Genomic DNA, 26958 nt, shown 5'->3' on the forward strand with positions numbered 1-26958 from the left:
AAACTGGGTCCTACATTTGAGGACATCACTATGACATCATCAGGTTGTGTTTTTTTCCAAACTTTGGAGGACTCCCTACTGAGTCACATAAAACACCACACCACTGTTTACAGTGGGTGAGTAGTACTCTTTGACAACTGAGCTTTAGCATTATTTAACGTCATGGACATGTGACAATGAAACCATTCTTACACAAAAAATAATTTCTACTTGTAAACCAGTACAAAAGCCCCAAAATAATTACTAGTTTTGTAAAGTGTCATTTCAAAGCCATAGCTTGTGGTTCAGTCAGTTCTTCAGAGCAGACATTTTGACCTGTAGTAGCAGGAAAAGCACAGGTGTAACTACTAACATTAACGGTGCTTCCACTCCGTGTTATTAACTACACCTGTGCTGATCAAGCTATGAGAGGGTATCTGCAGGTCTTAAAAAGCACTGAATACAGTTCCCTCACAAAAAAGGCCGTAGGTCATTGACAAGTCTTACATTTAATTTGCAACAGTGGTTTGTGCTTGTAGAACAGCGGTTCTCAACCTTTTTCTTTAAGCCAGGGGTCGCCAAAGCTTCAGGGGGGGTCGAAGGCCTTCTTGATTTTAAGGCGTGTAAGAAAACTTTAAAAATATACATATTAGGCCTATACCTCAGCATTTGGTTCATTTTTGTGAAGAAAAGTAAATGTAAAGTGAAGGAAATTGTTAAGGAAATTGTCTAATAGAACAATGGCCAAGCAACAGGGACAAGCCATTTGTCAAAAAAGAAGCCTAGTAAGGCCATATGTTAAAAATGACAAAAAATACATAATACAGACATAATTGTATAAAAAAGTTCCCTAAACAGGAAATAATCTGCTTAAAATTCATCTAAATTACTTGTTTTACACAAAATGTTCACTATTTGGGTTCATTGTACAGTTCTGAATTTAATATGAAATAGAATAGGGGTCCGTCAAGGAGAAAGGTTGGGAACTACTGCTTTAAGGGACCCCTTGTCTATCACTGATTAAACAGACGACCCCTGACTAAGTGACATATTTTTGGCATATTTCATATTATATTCAAAGAACAACAATAACTGAACTCCAACAGTGAACACAATAACTACAGGAAGTTTGTGTAAAACGAGTGATTTGGAGGAATTTTGTGCTGATTATTTCCTGTAAATTGCTGATTGGAGATGAGTTTCCCTGATAATTTTAGCAACTTTTTATAGACTTAAGTTTTTCCTTCTAATTGTTAAAAATCAAGAGCCTTGCACCTCCCTCCCCCCCGGTTGGGAACCACAGTCAGAGAAGGCTTCTTCAGTTTACTCAGTGCCTTCATACCCGTAGATAGACCCTAACCCTAGACTCAATAGACAAGGGACCATTTTAGTGAAAATTAAAAAAAAGTTGTATGTAATTGATTAATCTACCCATCTATCAATTTCCACTTATTTAAATCCCTGTCATGTCACTTGATTCATTATATTAACTAACTGTTATATAAAAAAATGATTTTAAAAAAGGGGATATAATGGTTTTCTGTCATTGTTTGACTGGTATGACATTGAAAAGGTTATGAAATTGCATTCTTTGTAGTATCAAAATGGTCTTAGAGAATCCTAAATTTAAGTTGATGAACACTGCATAAACCTTTTTAAAAACATGTCTGCAGTAAAAAAAGGTCCATTGTACTTAATGCAGATGGATGAAAAATGATCAAATAATGAGAGATGTTTGGATTCTTTTTTAAAAGACTGGCAGCGATTAGGCTGAAATCCATTTACAAATTTATACTGTTAGTGGAGAACGAGTAGAGACAGGCACAGTTTGTTGTTACTCTGCACTTCAGCAGTCACAGCAGAGCGGGATACTGGCAGCGACTGTGAAATAATTAGGCTAGCCTACATCAGATTGGGACCAGCCTGGAGTCTGTCCCTGTGGTGTTTTACTTTAATGGACTTTTGTAATGAGAACAAATTCTAAATATGATTTACAGATATTAGATCGACTCCCTTGGACACATGCCCTTGTCCTACCTGGAACAAAGACACACTAGCCAAATAATACACACCCAGACAAGGCCTCTAATAAAACCATATTTTTTTTATTATTTGGGCAAAAAGTGTATATGTACAGCGTATTTAGAATTGTCATTTGACTCCATTAAAATGCATTTGAACAGTGCTTCAGTGATGTGCTCTTAACCAGATCGCTCTGAGTAGCCTAAAAGCTGTGCTGTTTTCTGTCATGCATACATAATCTCTTTTTCTTCAAGTTCCCTCCCCTTAAGTGTGTCCCAGTCCTGTAATTGTATGTCAATATACACAAGGTTGAAGCAGTGATACAGTATCAGTAGGCCTGTCTGTTAGTCAAGTCGCCCAGTGTCTATTCAGTCAAGTCATGACAACCATAACAATAGGCAACGGCAGACAAAATGGCAGACATGCCGAATATAAACCACACATAATCAGAAATAACAACTAGTACTCTAATTCAAGTATCATTCTGTTTCACAGACTAAATTACACCTCTGACTACACTCTTACAAGTGACACACCACAGTCCTAACATCCTAAAGTACTCCATTACAGCAAGATTGCCATTGATAAATCTGTGGACTATTAACTGAGTACCACCATTTTTATGAATAGGAAATAAATGGTCAAGATAAAACTGAATTTGTTAGTGTCCTTTCAGTTTCTGAATGGCAGGAAGCTGGTGGTAAACTCAGTTTCAATGACGCTCTTACATGACTTATCAACTTCAGTAATTCAATGTTAACTTACGTCGACTAAGCATGATACGTTCCCTAAAATATCCCGGACAGTCGGATGACATTTTCAGACTGTATTTACAGGTGTATGCATCTGGAATACTACTCAATGTGGTGTGAATACAGGTTTCAAAGCAGTCTAATAAGGTGACAACATCACGAATAAACAGACTAAGACCAGGAACATTAAAGTGCTCCATGCAGGACAGACAAAATGTACAGTTGTGTTGCCGTTTTCACAGTTCATCTACAAGGCTTTTTTTTTGTCATAGCTCAATGTTAGGGGTGATGAAACTAGTAATATTTGCTCAGCTTTTCACACGGTTTAAACATTAAAGTGAGATAAAGTCAACAAATATTCATGTTTCAGGTTCTAGACAGGGGTGAGGATGAAGTTACTTGTATTTTGAAAAAGGCAGCGTCCTGCTCTCAGATCATGGATATGTTGTAGTTGAAAAGAGAACTCGACAAAATGCGTACTGCAGCATTCCAGTAACTTGAAAATCACCCCTGTCCTTGTGCTGTATTGCATCAGTACATTCACCAACGTCTACATACACAGAAATGACATTTTTTCAGCAGGCATATTCTGCAAGTCAAAGTCAACGTCAACGGAAACCGACAAAGTATAACATTGGTTTTATATTGTGTTTCAGACAGCGTGAGAGGGTTTTGATTGGAGTAACAATTAACAGAATTTATCCAGTCAAAAATATACTAAAGCCTATTGTATGTATTTACAAAAGTATAGATTTCAATACACACAATAAGCGAATATTGTATGGTCACGTGGAGTACATATCAGCTTTTTGGACGGGAAATACAATACAAACATGCGCGTTTTACGAGTACCTAGAAGTGCCCACAGTAAACGTGACATTTTACATTTACACATCAGCATATCAATCCAGAATAACCAGCTGCAATGAAGGCATATAAGAATATAAATTAAATCAACAAACTCCATATAGAGTAAATATCTATGCTTTATCAAAATGTGTCAAACATAAAAATTATTTTTTTTATTTTTTTTACATTAATTAGATAAATGTAATGGTATGAGATTCTTTTTATGGTCACAGCACCAACTGGAATGTAATGATGTGTGGGGAAAAAAAAAAAAAACATGAAAACAAATTTCCTTTTTTTAAAATAAAACTATATAGAGTTTTAGCTCCCTTCAGTTTTAGCTATTTACAAACTCTTCCAGGCAGACCATCAATGCCTCATGAATTTTTGAATAAAAGTATTTCAAGAATTTTGTTCATTTCCGCATCGTGCACAGCTATCATTCTATTGCTCTGGCTACATCCACTTTGTCATCTTTCTCCCTCTGTGCCTTCTACGGGTCAACATCAAATATTTATTGCTTCTTTATTCTTTAACAAGCTCAGCACTCCTATCTCACAGCCATTTTCCCCTCACTCCTCCATTCGGGTTATTTCCATTCACAGGTGAACTGGGACCGTTTAGGGATTCACTTTTCTAATGGTTTATCCTCTTCGTCCATCCAAACTTTCCCCCCCTTTTGTCTTTAAACAGTAACACTTGGATTTCCACTCTGACTCTTCCTTTACTTTGAACTGTCATTCTGTCCGTTCCCTCCGTGCCTTCCAGTCTCTCCCTCTGTCCTGCCCTCTGTCCCGTCTTTCTTTCCATCTCATGCCTTCGTGCCGAACCCTCCTCCTCCACCACTCTGCATGCTGAAATACTCGGTAAAGGAAGGGAGCCGGGGCGGGAGTGGGGGCGAGCGCGCGGCTGGGCGTGGGGGTATCGGAGGTGGAGGTGGGGGTAATATTGACATCAAGTCAGCAGCAGTGGTGATGATCTTCTGCTCGCTGTTCCTCGGTACCTCGGGTCCTTTACGGGCCACTGTCTCTTCCACCGTCTTCACCGGGTCCTGCAAGAAAGGAAGGATGATTGTTTTACACTTCTGACCTGGTCGGATCATCTGGATGTAGGTTACATACATGTGTTGCCCTGGCCAGAAAGTGGGACCTTTCAGTATAGTATGGTGTGTCAGTAACACCATACCATACATCACACTTTGACAGCTTCCTCTACAGCTCACCGATGCTGGGGTGGTTATATAGGTTGGGGTAAATTACACATGTATTGGCTTTCCTGACCTCTAGTTCAGTTACTTTACTCTCCTTAACTGCAGATTGTGGAACCTGGCCCTATCTTATATTAGCGATAAAATTCAAATGATTACAAGTAATGATTATTTTCATTATGGATTAATCTGCCAATTACTTTCTTGATTGATCTGTTTGGTCTACAAAATATCAGAAAACAGTGAAAAATGTGCATGGAAATGTCCTATAACTCAAGGTAATTTCATTAAATGCCTGACCAACAGTCCAAAAACCCAAAGAGATTAGATTTAGTATAATGTACTGTATGGTAAGAATCAGCAGATTCTCACAAATTTTGGTGCCCAAAAATACTTTTAGGGTATTTTGTCTTTGCTGTTGATTGAATAATTATAATTAACATTGCAACACTACAAAAATCACAAAATAATCAAACTGATCAAAGCAATGAACTGGGTTCCACTGTTATGCATTACAGTGTCTGAGATGAAGTGTTGCATATGTGTAAAGAGCAATAACATTTTAGTAACTAGTTAGATTGATCATTAATTAATTCATCTGGTTGTGGAAACTGAAAGTGCTTGCCCTTTTCTCATTAGCACCACTGAGGTGCCCTTAACCCCGGGTCTTAACCCCAGCTGCTCCAGTGGAGCTGCTCAGTGGCCCCAGCGTCCTGGGCCGTTTCCCAGTGTGAACTGTGGGATATGATCAGGACATTCCTTAAAAGAGAGTGTTGCTTGCAGTGAACCCCCCCCCCCCAAACTAATAAAGGTTAAAACAAATGTGGTTTACAGAAACTGCTAGAATATGACATTATGAGATAATTTAATTGTGATTCTGCTGAAATTTGATTAATCATTGCTAATAATTATCACCCAGTCCTTCCTCCATGTTGTTTATGTAAAAAAAGACATTAGAAACACCTTCCTAATTAATTTGATTGTTCGACACAATCCAGTTCTTACTTGCCTTTATTGCCGTGTCATTGTTTTTTTTTTCCAGATACAGTACGTAACTTTTCATGTGCTGCAGCCTATGAATAGCTCATCAGGCATTTTTCCAAAGTTACTGAAACCTGCAGTTACATAATTAAGCCCCTCTAGCTTGGATGCTTTTATACTAAATACAGTATGTTATACTGTATTCTATACAGTATGTTATACTGTATTTAGTCTTTTTTTATAGCCCATCTTAGCAAGACTAATAGCAAATTAGTTTTATCTGTAAAAGGTTTTCTAGACAATCTTCAGTCTGGCTTCGACCACATTATAGCACAGAGACTGCTGAGATAACCTAAAAATTCACCCTTCGGGGCCAAACACTGCTAAACAATAAGACTGCATGCCACACTTAGATTTACTTTGCTCGTTCACCAAATGACCCTGGTCCAATAGACTCACTGTGTCAGTGCAAGTAATCACATGCAACTACATTTCCTTTACTTAAATAAAGACAAGACTGAGTGCATTCTATTTGGCAACAAAGAGAAGAGGCTCTTATTGCCCACCTTGATACCATGGTAATAAAGACTGAAGGCCAAGCTGAACTCATACTTTTTGCGTGGTCTTCCCATTTTCTGTAGATGTCTGCAGCAAATCCAGAGTTAGATTTCTAACTAAAGGTAATTTGTACCTAACTGTATTTGCCATGACTTTGTGTCAGTTGTCATGCTGGCTGGACCTTTGCGTTTTATGTTTCCTGCTAGCGTCTGCACATTGTATCAGTGTATATGAAGATCCAGAGCTGTTCTTCCGTCACTCATTTCTGTGCAGTATGAAAAAGCAAACTTCCACAGATTTGAAAGTTTCCCTCACTAGACAATTCATCACAGCAAACACGACACCTTAATTTGGTCTTGTCAGAGTTTCTATTTAATCATTATTTTCTTGTGCCCAAGTGTTTTCATATCAGAGCGTGTGCTATGTTACGCTGTGCTTACTGTCATTCACCTGGAGCCCACAGGAAGAGACGGCCGTTTCCGCCAAGAAATAATCCTTAAAAACATGTCCCCTTGCAAACTATTGTTACACTGATGCCTTCTAATTTGATGCATCTTTGTTAGATGAGACAGCAGTTAATTTCAAGCTAGGTTTGACACTGTTTGCATTTTGAAAGCATCAAAAAGATTAGATGTAAATCTAATTACATATAGCAAGCACTGCAAAATGAGTCGGGGGGGGCATTTAAACAGGATATAGATGTGCATACTGTACGAGCTAAAATCTGATTCTTATTTGCCTTTAACCTGTTCCTGTATCTTTATTCACTTCGCTTGTTCATGAATGGGGCAGCTTTAATAGACATCAGTAATTGAGACTTATGATCTTATCTCTTTAGCCTTTTGCATAAACACAGCACTTGCTCTTCTGTGTCTTCAGCTTCAACAACTTCAACTCAGGATATCAAGCATGCATTCAAAAACATGTAAACTTAGACTCACTGATTGGATGGAGAAGAGTTCAGTAAAGTTGGGTTGAGAGTCTCCCAGGAAGGAGCTATTTCCATAGGCATGATGGGGGAAACTCTCCGCCCCCTCACCTCCTTTTGGACTGGACAGCAGGATCCCAATCTGGGATGTCCGAACATGATACGGGAAGTTCTTATTGGCTGCTGAAGGTCGTGTGATAACCTAGGGGGCAAGAGGATGAAATTGTATGATGATTTTTGCCGATTCTTACATATATAATCGATATATGAACAGTATATGTAGCAGCTAACACATAGCCAGAGCATATATAAGGTCCAAGGGAGAAGTGGGAATAGCAATGCATGCAGTGAGCAGGAATATAAAAGGACATTTGCGTGAGCAGTACGGCCCATTAGTAAAGAACAATGTGTTGAAGGTGAGGAGGAGATAGATAATGATGTGTGGAGGAGACAATCAGCATGAGGCAGTTATGACTCAAGGATAGTGAATAATGTATGAGTGACAGTGGCAATAAGGACTCTTGAATAATGTGAACTATGTAGAAGTGCAAGGGTCTGCATGAGCGTGTGTGTATGTGTGTGTGTGTGTGGTACGAACGAGGAAGACGATGTGAGCGTAGAGGTGGATGCCGAGCTGAATGCCGTTGACAATCTTCTCCCGGGCCCAACGAGGAATCCCAAAGTTGGCGATCAGAGCCATAACAGGCACTGCAAAAAACCTGTGGAAGACAAGTGAGTAGATTTAGGATAATGGTGTGGGGGAAAAAACACATTAAAAGACAAGATGAGAACAGAGTTTGATGGTGAGAGGAAGAGAGAGTAGAGATAGATGTAAAGCACAGAGAAAGAAAGATGGGAGGGGAGGAGAGGAGAGGCGTAGATAATGAGGCGGGAGATAGCGGCAGCAATGAGAGAGAAATACAGAGATAATATTAGTCTTTGTAATCGACTCTTCATTTCAAGCCTGTGCTATTATACACAGTGAATGAAGGGCAGAGAAGCTGAGCAGTGTATATAGAAGGGTTTTTCTCGGGGTGAAAAAACATTTCTTTCCAGTACAAAGCTTTAAACTATCGAGCACACATATGGCAGAATAAATTATTCTAATGGAAGAGACCTCATCAGCAAGTAAAAATATAGATATTTTCCTCCAGCAATCATTGGCTCAAGTACAATTATCTACAGTGTTAGTAGAGCGCAGAGGTTGGGCTCACAATGTTGTAAAAGGGTAGTGTAAAATAAACAACTTTTCATTCCCAGACCGCGAAAGCATCAGCTATCTTGTGCACATTTTTTAACAGAGCAGCATAAATTATTCAAATTGAAGAGACCTCAAACAGAGAAATGTGTATTTTCCTACTCCTGCAATCTCTCGCTCAGGTGCTATTATCCACAGTGAGGGGCAGAGAAGGGGAAGCTGTGCAGGTCTCACCATAGTGTGTATGTGGTAAAGAAAGGGACGTAGAAGGACTGCTTCTCAGGGTAGTGTTTCAGGGAGACCAGCACGGCGTAGCAGAACCACACGTAGGCCAGCAGCTGCAGGCCCATCAGTCCGTAGCCTGCAGGGCTGTCGTAGGCATACAGCACTTCACCTGGGTCAAAGAACTGGCACAGGAACATGAGCCGTTACGCCAAAATGAAGACACACATTGAAGAAGCTAGCTAAACTTTTTACACAAAGTAGAAAAGAAGCATCTATTGGCTTGACTACACATTGTACTCTGTGCCCTAATTACTAAGATGGATTGCTCATTTTTCTGCTGATGCACTGCGAGCCAAAACTCAGCTTGTAGCATTCTGTGTGAGTCTTTGACATTGACACTTTTTCCCCACAACTAGGTCATTGGCATATGTGCGCACAGGTTGTGTGTGTGTGTGTTGTGCATGTGCTTGTGTCTGCGGACACTAGATTGTATTTCACAGTCCAGTGACTGGATAGCATTGGCCACCATACAGGGTTACCCTTGCTACATAATGCATAGGTCGGACGGCTCGGTGTGGAGCTTCTTGGGATCCAACCAGAGCCTGTCAGATCCCCCAACTGCAGGCCCAGTACCAGGAACACTCTTCAAGTCTTTATTTCAGTTCCAATTGTAACCTAGTTTGGCATATTTTTAGCAGAAGCTCCCCTGAGTTTTGAGCTCTTTAATAGCAGGGACCATGTACGAGGGCAGGCGGTAGATAAATTACACTGCCTCAGATCCACATATTGCAGTGAGAGAGATGGGCTATAGGCTCCAGCGTTAAATATAGCACGCATACTTCCACTGCACTATTCCCACTGGGTCATTACCACGCTGTATTCAAAAGACTGAAAACCACTGTCCCTAAATGTACCATCATTCCATCTGACCGTGCTGAAACCTCTGCAGTATGCAGAGATGTATGTAACTGTAACACTCCTGGGTGCGTTACTAATTCATAAGCTCATGTCATCAGCATCATAGCTGGTGAAATCTGTTTCTGTCTTCACATACAGAACACAGAGACACAGTATAATTAATGAGAGTGGAGACTTCAGTGTGTTGATTAGTAAGTCTAACTTTCCAATCCCAGGAAACCTTAAAGAAACTCATTGATCTAAGATTTATTATCTCAAGTACAGTGAACAAGTAAGTGCAATCCTCTTTAGTTGTGTTTGTAGTTGGAGCTGCCTGTCAGGATCCATCATCTGTAACTCATCCCTCATTTATCCCTCAACAATCAACTTGCATGCATATTCATAATTAGCTATGTATCAGTATAATGAATGATTTGACAGAAAAAAGTCATTACAGCCCACGTGGATCTGTGGGCCCAACTCCTCCGGGCATCATTATGAGATTATTAAAAAAAAGCCAAAGAGAGCAATAATACGAGTGCAAATGTGGCGTCAAGCATTAGCAAGTCAGACATTTCGCATCCAGTCATCCTGACACTGTCACATCTGAAGAGGAGGAATTCACATTCACTGAGATCTGAATTTTTTTGCTGTTATTAGTGTGCAAATTATAGCTGACACTAAAGATTATTCCACTGCTGATTATCCTGTCAAATATTTCCACAGTTAACTGATTAATCTTTACGTCTATGAAGTGTCAGAATATCATGAAAAAGTCTTATTTTTGTTCTGTCTACTCAATAGTCCAAATTTAGACATAATAGACATGATATAATAGATAGGAAAACAACAAGTCTCTATGTTTGAGAAGCTGAAACCAGTGGAATTAAATTTATAATCAAAACGGTTGATTCATTTTTCGCTCCAGTAAAAAATAACTCCCTTTTCTATTGACAAACTTCTAGCTCTTCTTACTTATATTCATGGCTGACAGGAATTTATCCCGGTTGCCAGCTCATATTTACAGAAAACCCAACTAAACATGACTGTGGCACACAATTATTGCCAATATAGCTGTTGGTGAGGAAAGTGGAGGAGGTGAGTGTTGACAAGTCCTGAAACAGGTGGTCAACTCATACGTTTAAAATGAATTGAAGGCATCTACTCTGGGAATTTGTTCACTTAAAAAATCCATGTATTAATTAATTATTAAAACAATCATTAGTTGTAGCCCCTGTGGTGTCTATAGTGCAGTATGGGTAACGTATTTGTGTGTGTGTGTGTGTGTGTGTGTGTGTGTGTGTGTGTGTGTGTGTGTGTGTGTGTGTGTGTGTGTGTGTGTATAGTGCTGTACCTCTGCCTCGTAGATGAAGAGGATGACATAGGTCATTGTGTAGACTGTCATGTAGATGCTCAGTTTAACTGACCCGCTGTGACTGATCCTTGCCCTGACACAAACACACACAAAAAAGGGGGTCAGAGGTCAAACAGAAGTTAGCCGAAGATAAGAAAAAAAAAACCACACGTGCACACAAAATCGTGCATTTGGTTCTTTACACTCAAAGTAAAGATAACTTAATCTAAAAGCAGCTATTCAACACCAAACAGCACAAAGCACTGGTGTGCTCAACTCTGACTTTTCTATAAATAAAATGGCTGCAAACTCATGGACACCGCTGGCTGTGAAAAAGCCTGTCCACACTTACAAAACAGATATTAATGCTTCTTTATTTGCACAGCGGCAGTCAACAAACAGTATTTCAGGATTGAAACTTTGTCATTTCAAACATCCTTTTGCTCATAGTAATTCAACACCACACACCAGAGAAAACATATCAAAGTTGTGTGGTAGTTATCACCAAACTGTCAACTTATCAGTTACTAGAGATGTGTTTTTAGCTGGATGGTGATGCAGTTTTAAGTTTATTCACTGGGGTTTTAAGCGGTTTAATCACTGAGAGAGATCACAGAATCTTCTGGACCCAGAGGAGGATGTAATCCTAGAGTCCAAAAAGCTTGAATCCTGCAAACTCAGTTTATGCTACAAGAGTTCAGTCTGGAAAATATCCACAGAGATTCAATTGGGCCCGAAGCAGGATCAATTTTTCAACTATGAGCAGTGGTTTAGATGAGTCACCACAAATCAAAACCTTGTGAACAGGCTATTTTTTCCAGTTATTTTTTCCTGATTTTTAAAAAGCGTCATTATGCCCTTTTCTCACATAAAACTGACTAAAGAAACCCACTTCTGGGGATAGCTTGGCTGAAATGTAACCACATTTCAAAAACAGCTGGCATGTTTGATAACTAGACTTTCAAATTGGAATTGGACAACTGGAAAGGCCCCTGACTGTCGGCGAGTAGGGCATTTGTCAAGTCAGGTGTGAGATGGATACATGCTGATGTTCCAGCAAAGGGGAGAACTCGTAAATCATCTATTGTGCAGGCTATCTGAAATGATGCCTGTTGCAGGCAAATATTCACTAAACCTTGCCAGAAAACAATGAGTAAAGCAAAAATTTGTCAGCTGGCTTTGCAGGGCAAATATAATACTTCAGCCCAAACGAAAACATCATAAAGTTTATAACATAGCAGCAAAAGTCTATGACATTTCCCAAACGTATCAGGTGTTCATCCACACCATCAGACCCAGCACACTAACTGAGTTTTTGACTGACACCTAACATTGTCATAGTTATATGAGATATAGTGTTATGACTGAGATTAAGGCCTGACAGGTGAGAGACAGTGGCAGCATAAACACACCCACACAAGGTGACATCCCAGGCTCGCATAAACACATATGGGCACGAAGAAATACATGCTACACACACACACACACACACACACACACACACACACACACACAAGCTACACAAAAAAAAGTGAAAACCCCCACCTGGTGACAGTGAAACCTTTGCCCAACAATATGAGCATCAGAAGGAACACCAAGAAACTGATGGAGAACAGTAATTTCCCTGGAGACAGACAGAGAGGAGAAGAGAGACAGAAAGTGAGAAATAGAAGACAGAGGGGGTAATTAGGCTGTGGCTTCCAAATCTGTAATATCAGAGGGGAAAGATATAATCAGGTCGCCCCACACACACACCACACACACCCACACACACACACACCCACACACACACACACACACACACCACACACACCCACACACACACACACACACACACACACACACACCCCCACACAAAATCATGCATGATCCTGCCTGTGCCCCTCAAACCAGCTCTTGCACTTCCTCACCCGCACACACACATCCATCGTCGTCCACTCATTCATTCTGCTCAGGCACATAGGCAGTGTCAGTCAGTCAGTCAGTCAGTCAGTCAGTCAGTCAGTCAGTCAGTCAGTCAGTCAGTCAGTCAGTCAGTCAGTGGCCGATGCAGGAGAAAAACTCACCGAGTAATTTCAGGCTGCCGTTGCCGACTCCATCTCTAGCATACAGGCCCCAGTAGACACAATGGAACAACAGGCTGAGCACTGCCAAACGGAAAACATGCAGGGAGGAGACAAATAAGAGAAAGGGAGAAGGAGGGAAAGAGAGAAGAGAGGGGAGGAAGGAAATGGGAGCGCAGCAGAGGGGATTGTTGGGGACAAACAGGAGAAAAGGTAGAAAAGAAGACGTCAGAGATAAGAAGAAAAGAAAGAAAAAACACCGGAGACAGGGAGATGATAATGAGGAAAGAGAAGGGGCAGGGGTAAGAGAAGTGGAAAAGACAAGTGAGACAGAAAAGAATTGACAAAAGGAGATGAAAAAGGGAGCAGAAGGTTTGAGAGAAATGGGAGGAGAGAATTCAGAGGTGGCAGGAGAATCGAGAAGGGATTTGGAAGAGGGACAAGCAAGCGAGAAGGAAGAAAGCGAGATAAGGATTGGGAGAAGAAAAAGGAGAAGATAGGGTGAGGAGGTGAAGGGGGGTGTTAGTCAGTAACAGCATGCTCCACTGAACACTGTAGCGCAGCACGGCTGTTTGCAATAGTTTCTATTCAGAGGCTAATAAGGCCGATAATATCTTGGCTCTTGAAGTTGGGATTAAAGTATGAGATGCCGCAGCAGTGCAAGAGGCTCATTGTCATCTTGAGTGTGTGTGTGTGTGTGTGTGTGTGTGTGTGTGTGTGTGTGTGTGTGTGTGTGTGTGTGTGTGTGTGCGTGCGTGCATTTGGGACAGGAGATCTCACCCTCTACGCCTGCTGCCATCATAAACATTTTGTAGGTTGTGTGAAGAAGCTGTCTTCCCTTTAAATTGTCTGCAGGGGGAAAAAAACACAAGAATGAGATAGAGGTGATGGAGGTGTGTGTATGTGTGAGTCTGTTGGTGGGAATAGAGATAAAGAGGATGGAAATATGCTAACAGATGGTGAAAGAGAGCGAGAGAGGTACAGGGTGAGAGACGGACAGAAAGAAGAAAAGAAAAAATAACAAGGGAGTGTGCCAGATAAATGAGGGGAGCGACCATTAGTATGCATCCATCTTGTGATGCCTGTCTCTAGATGAGGCCTTATACATCTTCTCCATCCTCTCCCTAATCTGGGAGGAAATATTTTAATGCGTATTTAAGCAGGCAATTTTACTACCAAAACACTCCTACAAACAGCAGTCGCCCGGGGGAAGATTTACAGCGGGAGGAAAGACCATAAACGTTCACACACACACTCATAGCTGCCTTGTATAACCACAGGCCAGCCAAATGCTGCAGGATCCTACTGTGACTTCCTCAGTGGTACTCTAATGACGGCTGTTGAAGGAACATTTCTCCCAAAAATTAAAATCCTGTCATCTTTTCCTGACTTCAATGTTTTATAACCTTTTCCCCCCATCTCTAATAATCTGCATATATTTGTCATTGTGAATATTGTTTATTATGTAGAAGTGCCTTCAGGCCTTTTTCCTCTATTTGCACAACACTCTACACTGTTATTTTTATGTCTTTTGTTTGATTATAACTAGTCAAAACTCGAGCCTCCATGTCAGTGAATATTCAAATGAAGCTGGCAGCAGTATACACACGGTGAAGATACCGCAGTTCATTAAAAGCAGTTTCCCAATCTGCATTAAATCACAATAAGATTTCAGCACAATCCAAGAGTCAAAATATATATTTGCACCTCATTATGTAGCTTTATTCCTCTGCAGTATATTATAACCCCCTGTATTTAAACTTATGACAGGTCCGCTTCCATTTCCAACCAGTGTGCTCTATCACTTTTGGATACATGTGACTATAAAACACTTGAACAAGTTGGTTTAAGGATTTTGAAGGATATTTTATGCCAGTTCTGGAGATTAATATTTTACTTTAAAGGATCAGTTCACCAAAATTAAGTATTATCTCATGTAGCTCACTAACTGTATTCGGGTGGAAAACTCAGAAACAGATATTTCAATGTCCTGGTCAATAAAACCAACAGATTTGCATAGCACTTCCTGAAGGTTTGGGAAACCCCCAAATGATGATTAAATGGAGGAAAAGAAAAAGGCTTTTCTCTCATGTTTTCTATTTTCATTGTGAAATACTGGAGGATCCTTGAAAATCCCCACATTAAGAAGGTCCTACCGTATGATGTTGGGTCATTGGTTAATTTTAAAGGGTAACAAGCCAGAAAGGTAGGGAACCACTGCACCAGGGCTTTTGTTCTCAGTTACTTCGGGTTATTTGAGCTGTGACCTTCGTGTGACAAACTCGCTTCACTAACCTTAAGGCTACCACTACCTTCTCCATTCAACCGTTCACCTTTACACGAAAACCCAACCCCGCTCTCGCCATTCCGCTCACTCCTGCTCTCTCATGCTCTGTTCTGACAAACTCCCAGCCCTAAGAAAAGATAGGCACATGCTCCACCTTTACTTATCAGAGGAAACATGAAGACTTACTCGCATCCCATCAAGAAAACATGTGGATTTTATAATAGATTTGAGAAAAAGGGCACTTAATGACTTCTGCTGGCTTTGAAAGTTGAATAAATTGGCTTGTTCGTGGAAAAGGAGGGAGAAAGAGAGATACATTAAGTGAAAAAGGCAGTACTTACAGGCAAAGTAGCAGGAGAGGAGGAACACCATGGAGAAGATGACCAGGAACGTGATGTCCGTCTCCAGGATTCCTGTGGATAGGGGGGTGGAGGAAGTAGAGGTGGAAACAGAATAATTGATGAGATAGAAAGATGGAGAAAAAACATGATGGTGGGAAAAGGACAAACAAAAAGGTACAAGACAAAAGGTGAAATCAAAGCCAGAGAGTAAAGCAGTCAATGAGGTTTAGAAAATATCAAGGTGAAGAAGAAAGGGAGAAAAAAAAACCAGAGGGTTGACCGATCCAGAGAGGCAGGTATAAGGTGAGGATATTGGATTAGTTAAGAGAGAGAGTCGCAGTAGGGGGGAGAGAGAGAGAGAGAGAGAGAGAGAGAGAGAGAGAGAGACACATTAGAGATTTAGGAATAATTCATTTAGAAGCTACATGGGCCTCTTCTTCTTTTCATCCCTTCCTCTTAGTTCATCTATCATCATTAATTCATTCAGCCGTCCCTTCATTATTGTAATTTGTTCAGTTCAGTGTGCTTTATTGGCCGTGCTAAGTGGTGTTGGCTTGTGCCATCAGCGATTCGTTCCATAATCTCTCTCTTTCTATCTAATCACTCTTACCGAACTCATCTGCAGAGAAATGCTGCGTCCAGAAAGACTGGCCATTGGTCAGTTTCATCTCGTACTCCAGCCGCAAGCCATCCCCCTGCAAGAGAGGAGCCGAAGCAGACAGGGGGGGGGGAGAGAGAGAGAGAGAGAGAGAGAGAGAGAGAGAGAGAGAGGAGGCAGGTGAGACTAAGTGTATTCTCTTGTATAGTTACAGGCTTTGTGATCTGTACAAAGTATACATTAATGCTTAAAGCCGCACTGGACGATTCTGCAAGCTGAAATGGCAGTGAGAGGCAATTCTTTAGATGTATTTTTAAACATTATTCCTGTGACATTTTGCTTTTTCCATTATAAATCTGACAATGGAGACCTACAGGACCTTTGGGGAGAGAAAAGAAATATGTTAGCTGGACTTAAAACCAGCATTTCACACTTAAAGTGTATGAACCTAAGAGCGCTGGATCACCCAGACAGCAGAAGTAGGAAGGAATTAAATTCGAGCAGGGCACACTGAAGAAATCAAGTATTACAACACCTTGATATTTATACATAAATATCAATATGATGACAATGAAGACTGGCACATTCATAGAATATTTACACATGAGAAGGAAATCATTTAAGTCAAACTGAAAGTAAATTAAATTGCATGTTTGCCTTAAATGATTTCTGCTACAAGCATCCGTAAATCACATCAGTTATCTTCTCCTTTGAAAAATCAAATCAGACACCAAAAGGCAGAAATGTTATACGTCTTAGTTTCATGATGGTGCTCCTTATCTTTGCATCAATAGTATGAACACTTTTAATTCTCCGTCTTTCTTAATCTGTCAATATGTAAAACAAGATAATGAACATTTCCACAAAACTCTTCGTTATTTAAAAAAGAAAAAAAGTTGTGTTGTCTTAACAAGCATGCAGGAACTTTGCAAAAAGAAGAAGGAAAATTGTGATACAAAAGGTCCAGTGTGTAGGATTTAGTGGCATCTAGCAAAACAATTCTTATTTTCAGGTGATTAATGAAAACATACCTATAAATATTATATTTCATTTATGCCAGTAGATCCTCCTAAATGTTACTCACCGGACCTTTAAATCAAACACTATCTAAAAGAATAAACAGAACAGTTGTATTGAAGTTTGATACATTATGTTGATAGCGTATGATGACTAAGAAAGTAGAAGCTTTTATTTATCAGTGCACAGAAAGATCACAGACGATCAGCAATGCAGCCTTTAAAGACCAGACAAACAAAAATATACCACTAAATTAGGAACATTTAAATCCCAGAGGATCTCTTTTTTCATATCCAGATGTCAACACATCACCCTGCTTTAACTCCTACACTCAGAAACCATATATGGTACAGTATCTGTAAACTGCACATTCATGATAAAAACTATCTTACGTTGCTCGCTTACTGCTGATCATGAGACAGTTTTGCTTTTCTAATATCACTGATTCATCATTTTCTGCAGCAGAAATTTTCCACTGATTCCAATCTTCACACCAGGATGTTATGTCAGTGAACAGCGCAAATTAACCATATCAGTGGATTATTTGGAATTTGTGTTTTTAAATAGAATTACTGCCTCCCACAACTTTAACGGAGCCCAGATTTCTTCCAACATTGCCTGTTACAAGATGAAGAAAACATCCAAATCCTCCTTGGGGGAGGGACACACTGTTGGTTTAGCTGCTCAGTATAATTGTGCCATATCGCCAGTCAGTCCCCCAGCTGGCTTGAAAGTGCCTCGGGATCCCCCAGGTGTGCTGAGGAAGTTAGAGAAATAAAAAGGAATCTAGGCTGTTCTGCCTTTTGTGCTGCCAGGGAGAACATGACCCAGATTAACAAGAACTGGATGGCTAGATCATATCCATAGCAACAGTTTTATCTGATTCAATATGTGACACACATCACTGATTTTTTAGGTTGATTTTAATCCGATCAGATATAATTGTTCTATATTGCAATGTTATGAAAGAAAGCACAGAAAGAGAATATCTGGGGATGTAAATGTGCAGGGATAATGTGGAGAAAATGAATGTACATGTGCAGTAAACCACAGTTGGAATGATGATTTTTGGAAGTCACACGAGAAAAAAGTGTCAAACTGAAGTGAATTTAGGAGGTGAGAAAAAAAGAGGGATGGGGAGCAGAGAACAAGAGGGGGGCGGGGGGGGTAGAGATGGGTTGACAATCAGAGCACAGAGAGCTCATTTCACACACACAAGTTCAAAGCCGATGGAGTTCGCGCTTGTTGCTGTGGAGCGAGGAAAAAGAGAGAGGGAGGAAAAAAGACTTTGATTTCATTTGGCAGCCTGAGACTCCATCTCACTCCCTCTATCAAAAAGGGCGAGAAGCATGGAGCGTGCACTGCCACAAAATCAATACAGACACAAAGAGCAAGGAGACAGAGATAAAGAGAGTGATAGATATAGAGAGGGAGAAAGTTAAAAAAAAAAAAAAAACAGGTGCAGAGAAATGAGTGAAAGAGAGAGGGATGAAGGAGAGAAAGGATAGATAAGGGAAGAAGTAGCACTTCACACAGCAGGGATTCTCTCTCTGTGGGACTGACAGGATGATTTTGGGGGGTTGCTTGTTGGTTTCAGGTGTAAAAGGTATCTGCTTCTGATATACTGTACTGATATATCACACACTGAAGGTGTCTCACCCAAACACCTGTGCAGTCTTGTATATCTTGTGCTCCCCTGGGCTGCTGATAACTGCATTTAAAGAAGACTTCTGAAAGTCTTTTGAGAGTGTGAATCTTGTCTCTGGAACATTAAGTGTTTGTATAGCTTAACAGTTTAGGGCACCTACCTCTGTGTGAAAAATGAGTGTGCACAGTCAGTTATGCACACTGGACGTCTAAACAAAGTATGTGGACACCCAAGCATCTTATCCATATGTGATTGATAAAAATGTCATAACAAAATAATTTATTAATTAATGAATAAATTGCAAAATAAACATTGGAGAAGCAGAGGCAGTGATACCCTGACTTTTAGTCACAACCAGTGGTGGTAGAAGTATTTTGGTCCTGAACTTACTAAACCTATTAAAAGTAACAATACCACACTGTGAAAATACTCCGCTACAAGTAAAAATCCTGCATCCAAAATTTTACCAAAGTAAAATGATTAATTATTAGCAGAATTTAATTTTAAAGAATCCTAAACGTAGTTTTTATGTGATGATGAACAATGACCCCTGTCAATGTTTTACTATTATATATGTTGTTTTTGGATTTATATTACTGCTGCATTAATGTGTATGTTGCATTTTACTGCTGTAGATGTTTAAGGCTGAGATAATTGCTTATAATTATAACTTATTTTATTTCTATTATAATGAAACTATTTTTATATACTCTTACATAGTTTAATCTACAGCAATGCATCATATTCTATAAGATAATCATGTGTTTGTAGTGTCACTGTTCTGTGAGAACCATCTCTAAAAAGTCAACTTTTCATGAGGATGAGTTTTCAGCTTTGTGACAATGCATTTTCTAGCTAATCCAAATAAATAATATATCATTTATTTAGCGAGAGTGGGAGATTCTCAACCCATCAATGTACAGACATTCTAATTCAAAATCAAAACAAAACATAGCATATTTTTGGCCATATAGTCTAAAGCTAACTATAATCTGACAGTAAGAAGAGAGAGAGAAATAATCACCAAATTCATAATAACTGTAGCAGATAATGAAAGTAATTGTTTGTTGCAGCCCTAAAAAAGTGTATTTTGACATACAATAATATATTGCGCAAATATTCTAGCAGAATCACACTGTGAGCAAAACAATCTACATTCATCAGGTCTGTTCGCTTCCGGTAAACTATCTCTCCCAAACAACTTGCAACACTGTCAAATACTCCTGTTATTATTTGTTATTTATTACAATAAAGAAGTATAAAGTTTCTAGTCCAAACTGGCTCCCCATCTGGCACAGAAGGATACGATAAAGATCCTTCTTCTGTATGTGACTGTGCTGCAAGTCTTTATGAGAGATATAGTTTACAATTTTTCAACTGAGGCCTGAACAAAATACAGCAGAGGTGGGTGTGTTTCTACACTGTTTGTTCTATAAAAGATGAGTCACCTGGTCAAGTTGACAGCTGTGAAAGTTTGGTCATTTTAGTGGCCTGCGCCCATTAGCAGCAAGTCTAATTTCAGTGCTTCCTTGGCTCCATGCTGAGGTAATTTTGTTTCATTAACAGCAGTTCTGCTCAGCATAATAAAGCAGAGGTTGATTACAGCCATTCAAAGCTTTCCATTTCTCCACTTCTGTTTGAAAGACCACAAGAGTAAATGCCACACAAACTAATGCTCAGACAACAGTCACTGGGGTCAATGGCACACAATGGAGCCATGTTATTGAATTGTTCTATTTTCTGTTTATTTTCAATTAATGGTGTAATTAGTTCTACCTAACGAGTTATATTACGGTAACTATAAAAAAGGCAGTACCAGAGAAATAAGGGTTATTTGCCTTTTTGGAAAACTTTATAGCTATACACAGCTATACAAATGCAATTAGAGCTGGACTATACAGTGTGATGTATGTATCACAATGGAAGTTTTTAAAAGTTTTAGAGACTATAAATTATCAAGGAAAGTACTTTTAATGCAAAGACATTTGCAAGAGAAAAAAACAGTATTCAAGCCTGCTAATTTTAGTGAACTTTAGTTACTCTGGCAATTTACTTGGCTGAAAAACCTTCCTGCTGACTGCCAGGGTCCTCTTCACTGTAATTTGTGATGACCTGAATTTTATTTATAATGACTTATCTTTTTTTTTCTGCTGATGAAATAATGATTTGCAGCCTTGAGGTTTCCTACTATAATTAATCAAGTGAAATTGTCTGGAAATGTTAAATAACCTCGCATTTTACCATTTCATTCAGGCGAGTCTACATCCTCTGGTTTTAAGGGTTGAGGATTTAGAGCCAGATTAAGACTGAGATGGAAAGTACATGAAAGGAGAGCTGGATAAGAGAGAAAAAGGGACAAAGAGAGGAAAATATGTAGTAGCACACAGAAGTGATGGCGGCGGGAAAATGCATGGAATTAGCAGAAAGCAAAGAAAAAATGAGTCCAGTGAGCTGGCAAGATGGAAAAGAGAAACCCAATTAGAGACAGGCTGACAAAGAGGAAGAAGGAAAATAGGAAAGGTAAACAGATATGAAATGGCGTGGAGCGCGTCACAGCTTGGTGACACAGAGCTGAAAGAGAGCGGGACACAGCTGAAGATTGTGAGCGACAGAGGTAGGAAAGACGAAGAGGTGTGAAAGCGAAAGGGATCTGAGAAAGCGAGTGGCGGGAAACGAGGGGTGGAAATTGGCTGCGGGGTGCGACATGCATATGTCCCCGGGAGTGGAGGCGAGCTTTTATACTTTTGTCCAACAGCATTAGGCAGCGTGTCTATCAGCGGACGCTGGCGTGACACCAAACCACACTCCATGGAAAGCATCCCTTCTAATCATAACCCTCTTCAGCCAGCTCTCGCAACAGACAGCACAAAAACAAACCCAGAGGAAAAAAATCTCTCACTCAACCACACAATCATGACCAGGAGCACGACACTGATGTAACCCAGAGTATGACACTGATAGGCAGGTAGACATACACATTCAGTAATAATACTTTTTCACCCTTTTCCTCACCCACTTTCACAAAATGAAAACACTGCACACATAAAAAAAAAAAAAAAAAAAAACAGATGCACACACCTATTCCTAGGACTCACCCTTGACTGAAGCCCTCAGTGTAGGAGGATGTGTCATCATTAAGCAGAGCTATCATTTCACAAGTGTATGATTTCTCCAGTCCAGACTCACATCAACAAACAACACACCACAGCTACCACTTTTTGCTCTTTTTCTGTCGGCACACCATTACCACAACACAGAGTCCCATTATAAAAACCACACAATGCTTAAAAGTCCCTGAAGCTAGCTAATCAATAGGCTACAGTGGAGCCCTTGTAAGGCATGTTTAGCACAGTTAAAGCGGAGAGTCACATATTAAGAGCCTTTGTTGTTCAAAGCCCCGTAACATGGTGAGAGAGATAAAGCGTTTCGCGGGGTCCAGAGGCAATTCAAAGGAAGATGCACAGATTCAAGATCAGCTGTAACATATGAAAAGAGAAGGGTAAGGGGGGTGTGAGGAGCATTTTGGACAGAAATCATAATCATAAGCTATATTACATTTTGGATAAGATCTGATGATCTGCAACATGCAAAAACATTTGATAATCCTTAATAGATTATCAGTTTTTCAATTTGCAATCGTTTTTTTTTTTGGTATATTTTTGGGGGTTTTATTGCCTTTATTACAGTGACAGCTGAAGATAGACAGGAAAGGGGGGGCAGCGAAAGGAGATGACACGCAGCAAAGGGCCGCAGGTCAGATTCAAACCCTGGGCCGCTGCAGCAAGGACTCAGCCTCAGTACATGGGTCGCCAGCTCTACCCACTGAGCTATCCAGGCGCCCCAACTTGCAATCTTTATCTCATTTGGATAAGTATTGTAAATCACAGGGTTAAATTTCCTAGCAGTTTTTTGTTTGCCTATTTCGATTACTTCGAGAATTTAAAATGTAGCCTGGTGCAAAATGCTCAAATGGGAAAGCACATACAGGGACAAAAATTATGCTCAAGTTGATTTAAAATTTAAAAACCGGAGCCAGCACAAAAAAAGAGCCTTAAAACATAGTTTTCATAGAGCCATCCTCAGGGTGTGCTGGGTATATTTTCGCCTCAGCTTTTCCCATTTTAATATCTGATGTTGCTACTTGCACCTGAAAACTGTTTTTAACTTGAATGCAAAATATAACTTGAAAATATTAAAATAGCTCCTTGACGCAACATTTCAAAAAAATGTATAGATGTCTAACACAAGAACATCTTCAGTTTTGATGGAAAGATGATGACGTTAATCATGATGACATTGGTGACGTTTGTTTATCTGAAGGGCAGCAGAAAACAAACAGTGACTACACGGGTATGTTTTTTGTGTGAGCCCTGCGAGTTTGTTTGTGTGCTAACGACAGTGCGTCACCATGGCAACAGCCTGCTAGTACACCTGGCCTTGTAGAGAGGGAGAGCCAGTGGGGTTGGGGGGGGAGCTGTCAGGGGTCAGTGCTTACCCCACACTTGCTGAGAGCGATGTACCACCATCTCTCCCTCACCGAGCGGAAACTACGGCCACCCACGCAGCTCAGAACCTCTTCGTTCCCGTCTCCCTCCACCTGAGAGAGAGAGATATGAGAGGGGGAGGTGTACAAAGAGGATGTTCTTATCCAAAAAGGCAGCACGTTTTTACCTCAGAGACACATTGAATTATCACAGTAGAGTGGGAGCCTGATATATCAAGATACAAACATATTTCACACCCCAATATAGCCTGAAATGTGGAAACAAGATCCACTAAGCGCCACAACAACAGAGTCACGCTGGCAATAACACTTCCTAATGTGAAACAAACACGTTGCGTTGCTTATTGAAAAGAGACTAAAGGAATATCTAAAAAAAAAAAAGGTGTTGCAGGAAAGAAAGATCTCTTTGACCCTTTCAGGTTGACTGGGATGCATCATCAACAGTGGAAAAGTGTGAATCAGTAAAATGTTATAAAAACACTTTACAGGCCATTAGCTCTCACTGCCTCTCTCTCTCTCTCTCTCTCTCTCTCTCTCTCTCTCTCTCTCTCTCTCTATGTTTACCTCCTTTACATATTTCTGTTCCTTTTTTTGCATTACAAAAGAATATGCAATAAGAAATATGAAAATAGGTTCAACTATGTGGTGATAAAAAGTAATAACGTGATATGGTGTAACGCACTTCATAACACAGAGGTCAGAGGTCAACTATTCTCACAGAACAGCATCCCTGCATTAGATTCTGGTAAGAGTATTTCTCAGGGACAGGATGCCACTCAGTACAAGTGTGTATTAGCGGTGATGGAAAAATTTGATTCTTAGATGCATTGTGATTCTCGCTTGAACAATTATGTCTCGATGCAGAAAAGTCAATAATAGAAAAAGGAAAAACTAAATTCTCGACATTATGATCGCCTGTAACAAAACAGTGTCTGGCTGCAGACAAAATGGCGTTCATGTCCCAAGATATGCTGCGTAGAGTGCGAGCAACCGAAGACGATCCAGCCGACACGCCCAAAGCTTAGCAGCAGCTTTTTATCGGGTGATTTAGAACATGCTGAAGTCTGTGTACTGTTATTTCACTACAAGGACGGTGCTACAGGCACACTTTTGTTTCTTATCTTGTTGGTTCTTTGCAGTAGAGGAATATGCCGTATGTATGCAAATGTAACCTTCCAGTTGACACATCTTTTCCATTTGTCACTACAATTAAAAGATAATCCAAGTAAATTCATCAGCATATTTTAATTATGGATTATTACAAATACATTATGTTTTGAAAGTAGCAAGAAGAATAAATCCTTTATAGAAATCAACAATTGTGAAACATCAAAATACATCGATAATTGTTAAAATTGCATCGTAGCCCTCTGAATCGAATGATGAGGTGCCTGGAGGTTGCCAATCCTAATGTGTGTATGTATATATTTGTGCTCTTACCACACAGCCTGACCAGGTGTAGCGTGTTGTGAGGTTGATGACCTGGTTGTTCTCTGGCCTCAGCACCGCTTCCTTCTGGTAGCAGTTCTGACGGGAGAAGACACAGTAAAATCAGAAATACAATGACTACCTCAGTGAAATTTCTGTATCTACTCATCCTCGTCCCCTCTCATTTATTTCTATTTCAGATTCCACCCATTTATTTTTTCAATAATGAAGTGCCCAAACTTGCAGCTGCGGGTTACACCTACGTTCAGCTGTATGCATATTAAGTAAAAACAGAACAGCAGTTAAAACATAAGAGACCATTTTTCCAGTTCAGAAAGTGCATGAAATTAAATGTGTTTAATCAAAATGTAATTGAAATTATGGCTGGATTGCCTTATGGTCTATTGAAGCTGCTGTAAGTGGAATTGAAATTGACATGGATATTGATGGATTTCTCCATGTGACTGCTGAATATTAATGGGAAAAAAATGGTGAGTGTAGAATGAAGGGCGTACTGTTTGGATTCTGGATAATTGACAACAAAATCTATCTGAGAGCTTTGAAATGGTGTGATGTTTATACCTGTGCTGGAATGATGTCAACATGTCATCACACGTCAAAAGATGTCAGCAATAAGAACTCACCACCAAATGATTACAGGGTGCCAAGAAATGCACTGTATTTGGTCAATCTTTTTTCTTACTGTGCTAGACCATTGTAGCATTGTTCCTTTAAAGGACACAAAACACTTGATAACCCTATTAGGTGTGGTAGTTTCCTTTTTACGCAGAAACTCACCCTATTTTAATAAACACAAGATCCTGTGTGTACTATAACCCTGGACTGGTTAAGCTTTAAATTGGTGAGTGGAGGCTACCAACGTTCGCCTGCAGTAAATGGTCGCATTATACATTATTCATTGGTTGTGAAAGCAATTTAGTGTTGAATTTATAGACTGTATCATGTTATATCTCATAGTACTGGCTGACTGTGCCATATACAGGCGAATGCAACAGAGATAAAGAATCCATGCATGCTACTCTTATAGCCAAGGACAGTGTTACATGAATCCAATTTCTGGACTCTAAAAGCCGAAAATCTCAAAAGATATTAAACCTTAAAATGATGAAATATGGAATAAGTGAGTGATCCCACTAAATGTAGAAATGACTAAACGCATACAGTGCAGTCTGTTAAGTACGTGGACATTGGTGCATTTTCTAATATTTTGGCTCTCTGCTCAGATTGGATTTGAATTAAACTGAGGTTGTAAAGCTGCAAGTGCTGACTTTCACTTTTAAGGGTGTTCAAGTATTGTTCATCCAATAATATTGTTGAGTGAACAACATCAATATCAATCATAGCCCTTTTGTATACATCGTCCCACTGATTCTGAACAATGCAGCAGTACAAAGACAGAGTTGTAATTCCTAAAATGTTCATCCAATATGGATTTAAATCCTCAAATCAAGGCTGATAAGCACTTTACCCTTTTATCACTGTTACTTACAAGTACTGGGTTAAACAACAAAAATGCGTCAATGTCCAGTGTTTTTATTTCATGGAACAGTCCATAAAATAAAAAAAACAGACATCTATCTACAGAAAATCTTCCTGCTGTCATTTTATGTGGAGCAGCTACAGTTCAGGCAGAACTGTCTGTTCAGAAATATGGATTGTACCATCCTTGATCACTGCATGTATCATCAATAATACATCATCGCCTGTGAGTGAAAAGCCTTTCAGGAACTGAGAGAGACAGCTTTGTTTTATTCTGAGCAGTATGAGCAGCGTGTGATCCTTTAGTTCAAGTTCAAATGTGAAAATTAACTACATTTGAGTCACAGGGCCTTTTCATTACAAGAATGACATGCAAATTAGTAAATGGTGATACATTTCTCTTGTGGCTTGTGGCTTGTCGAAAGACATGATGCAGAGGGTGTCAGTATCTCACCTTTTCAGGCCTCTTGTACACAGCTGGCCACTGAGAACTGTCATCAAAGTAGAGCAATATGTTCTGACAGCAGCGAGACTGCACAGAGGAGCGACAAAGAGAGACAGCATAGAGAGAGAGCACAGAGGAGGCAGTGAGACCATTGGAGATCCATACGACAAAAACGGT

The 26958-nt window shown here is 39.9% G+C and overlaps 1 protein-coding gene across 1 annotated transcript in view; it reads right to left on the reverse strand.

Annotated features, from left to right (window-relative positions):
- Positions 1-2063: 2063 nt before the first annotated feature.
- Positions 2064-26958, reverse strand: part of tmem145 (transmembrane protein 145) — a 38399-nt gene continuing 13504 nt past the window's right edge. The window contains exons 3-15 of the mRNA XM_051406768.1: positions 26791-26868; positions 24849-24935; positions 23400-23501; positions 16252-16336; positions 15642-15713; positions 13794-13862; positions 13017-13097; positions 12496-12574; positions 10951-11044; positions 8709-8881; positions 7875-7995; positions 7290-7478; positions 2064-4653 (exon numbers count right to left, since the gene is read on the reverse strand). Of these exons, the coding sequence (XP_051262728.1) occupies positions 4414-4653; positions 7290-7478; positions 7875-7995; positions 8709-8881; positions 10951-11044; positions 12496-12574; positions 13017-13097; positions 13794-13862; positions 15642-15713; positions 16252-16336; positions 23400-23501; positions 24849-24935; positions 26791-26868 (1470 nt within the window). The 3' untranslated portion in view covers positions 2064-4413. The remainder of the gene's footprint in view (positions 4654-7289; positions 7479-7874; positions 7996-8708; positions 8882-10950; positions 11045-12495; positions 12575-13016; positions 13098-13793; positions 13863-15641; positions 15714-16251; positions 16337-23399; positions 23502-24848; positions 24936-26790; positions 26869-26958) is intronic.

The sequence above is a fragment of the Dicentrarchus labrax genome, unplaced genomic scaffold, assembly GCF_905237075.1.
Source record: "Dicentrarchus labrax unplaced genomic scaffold, dlabrax2021, whole genome shotgun sequence".
Lineage (NCBI taxonomy): Eukaryota > Metazoa > Chordata > Actinopteri > Moronidae > Dicentrarchus > Dicentrarchus labrax.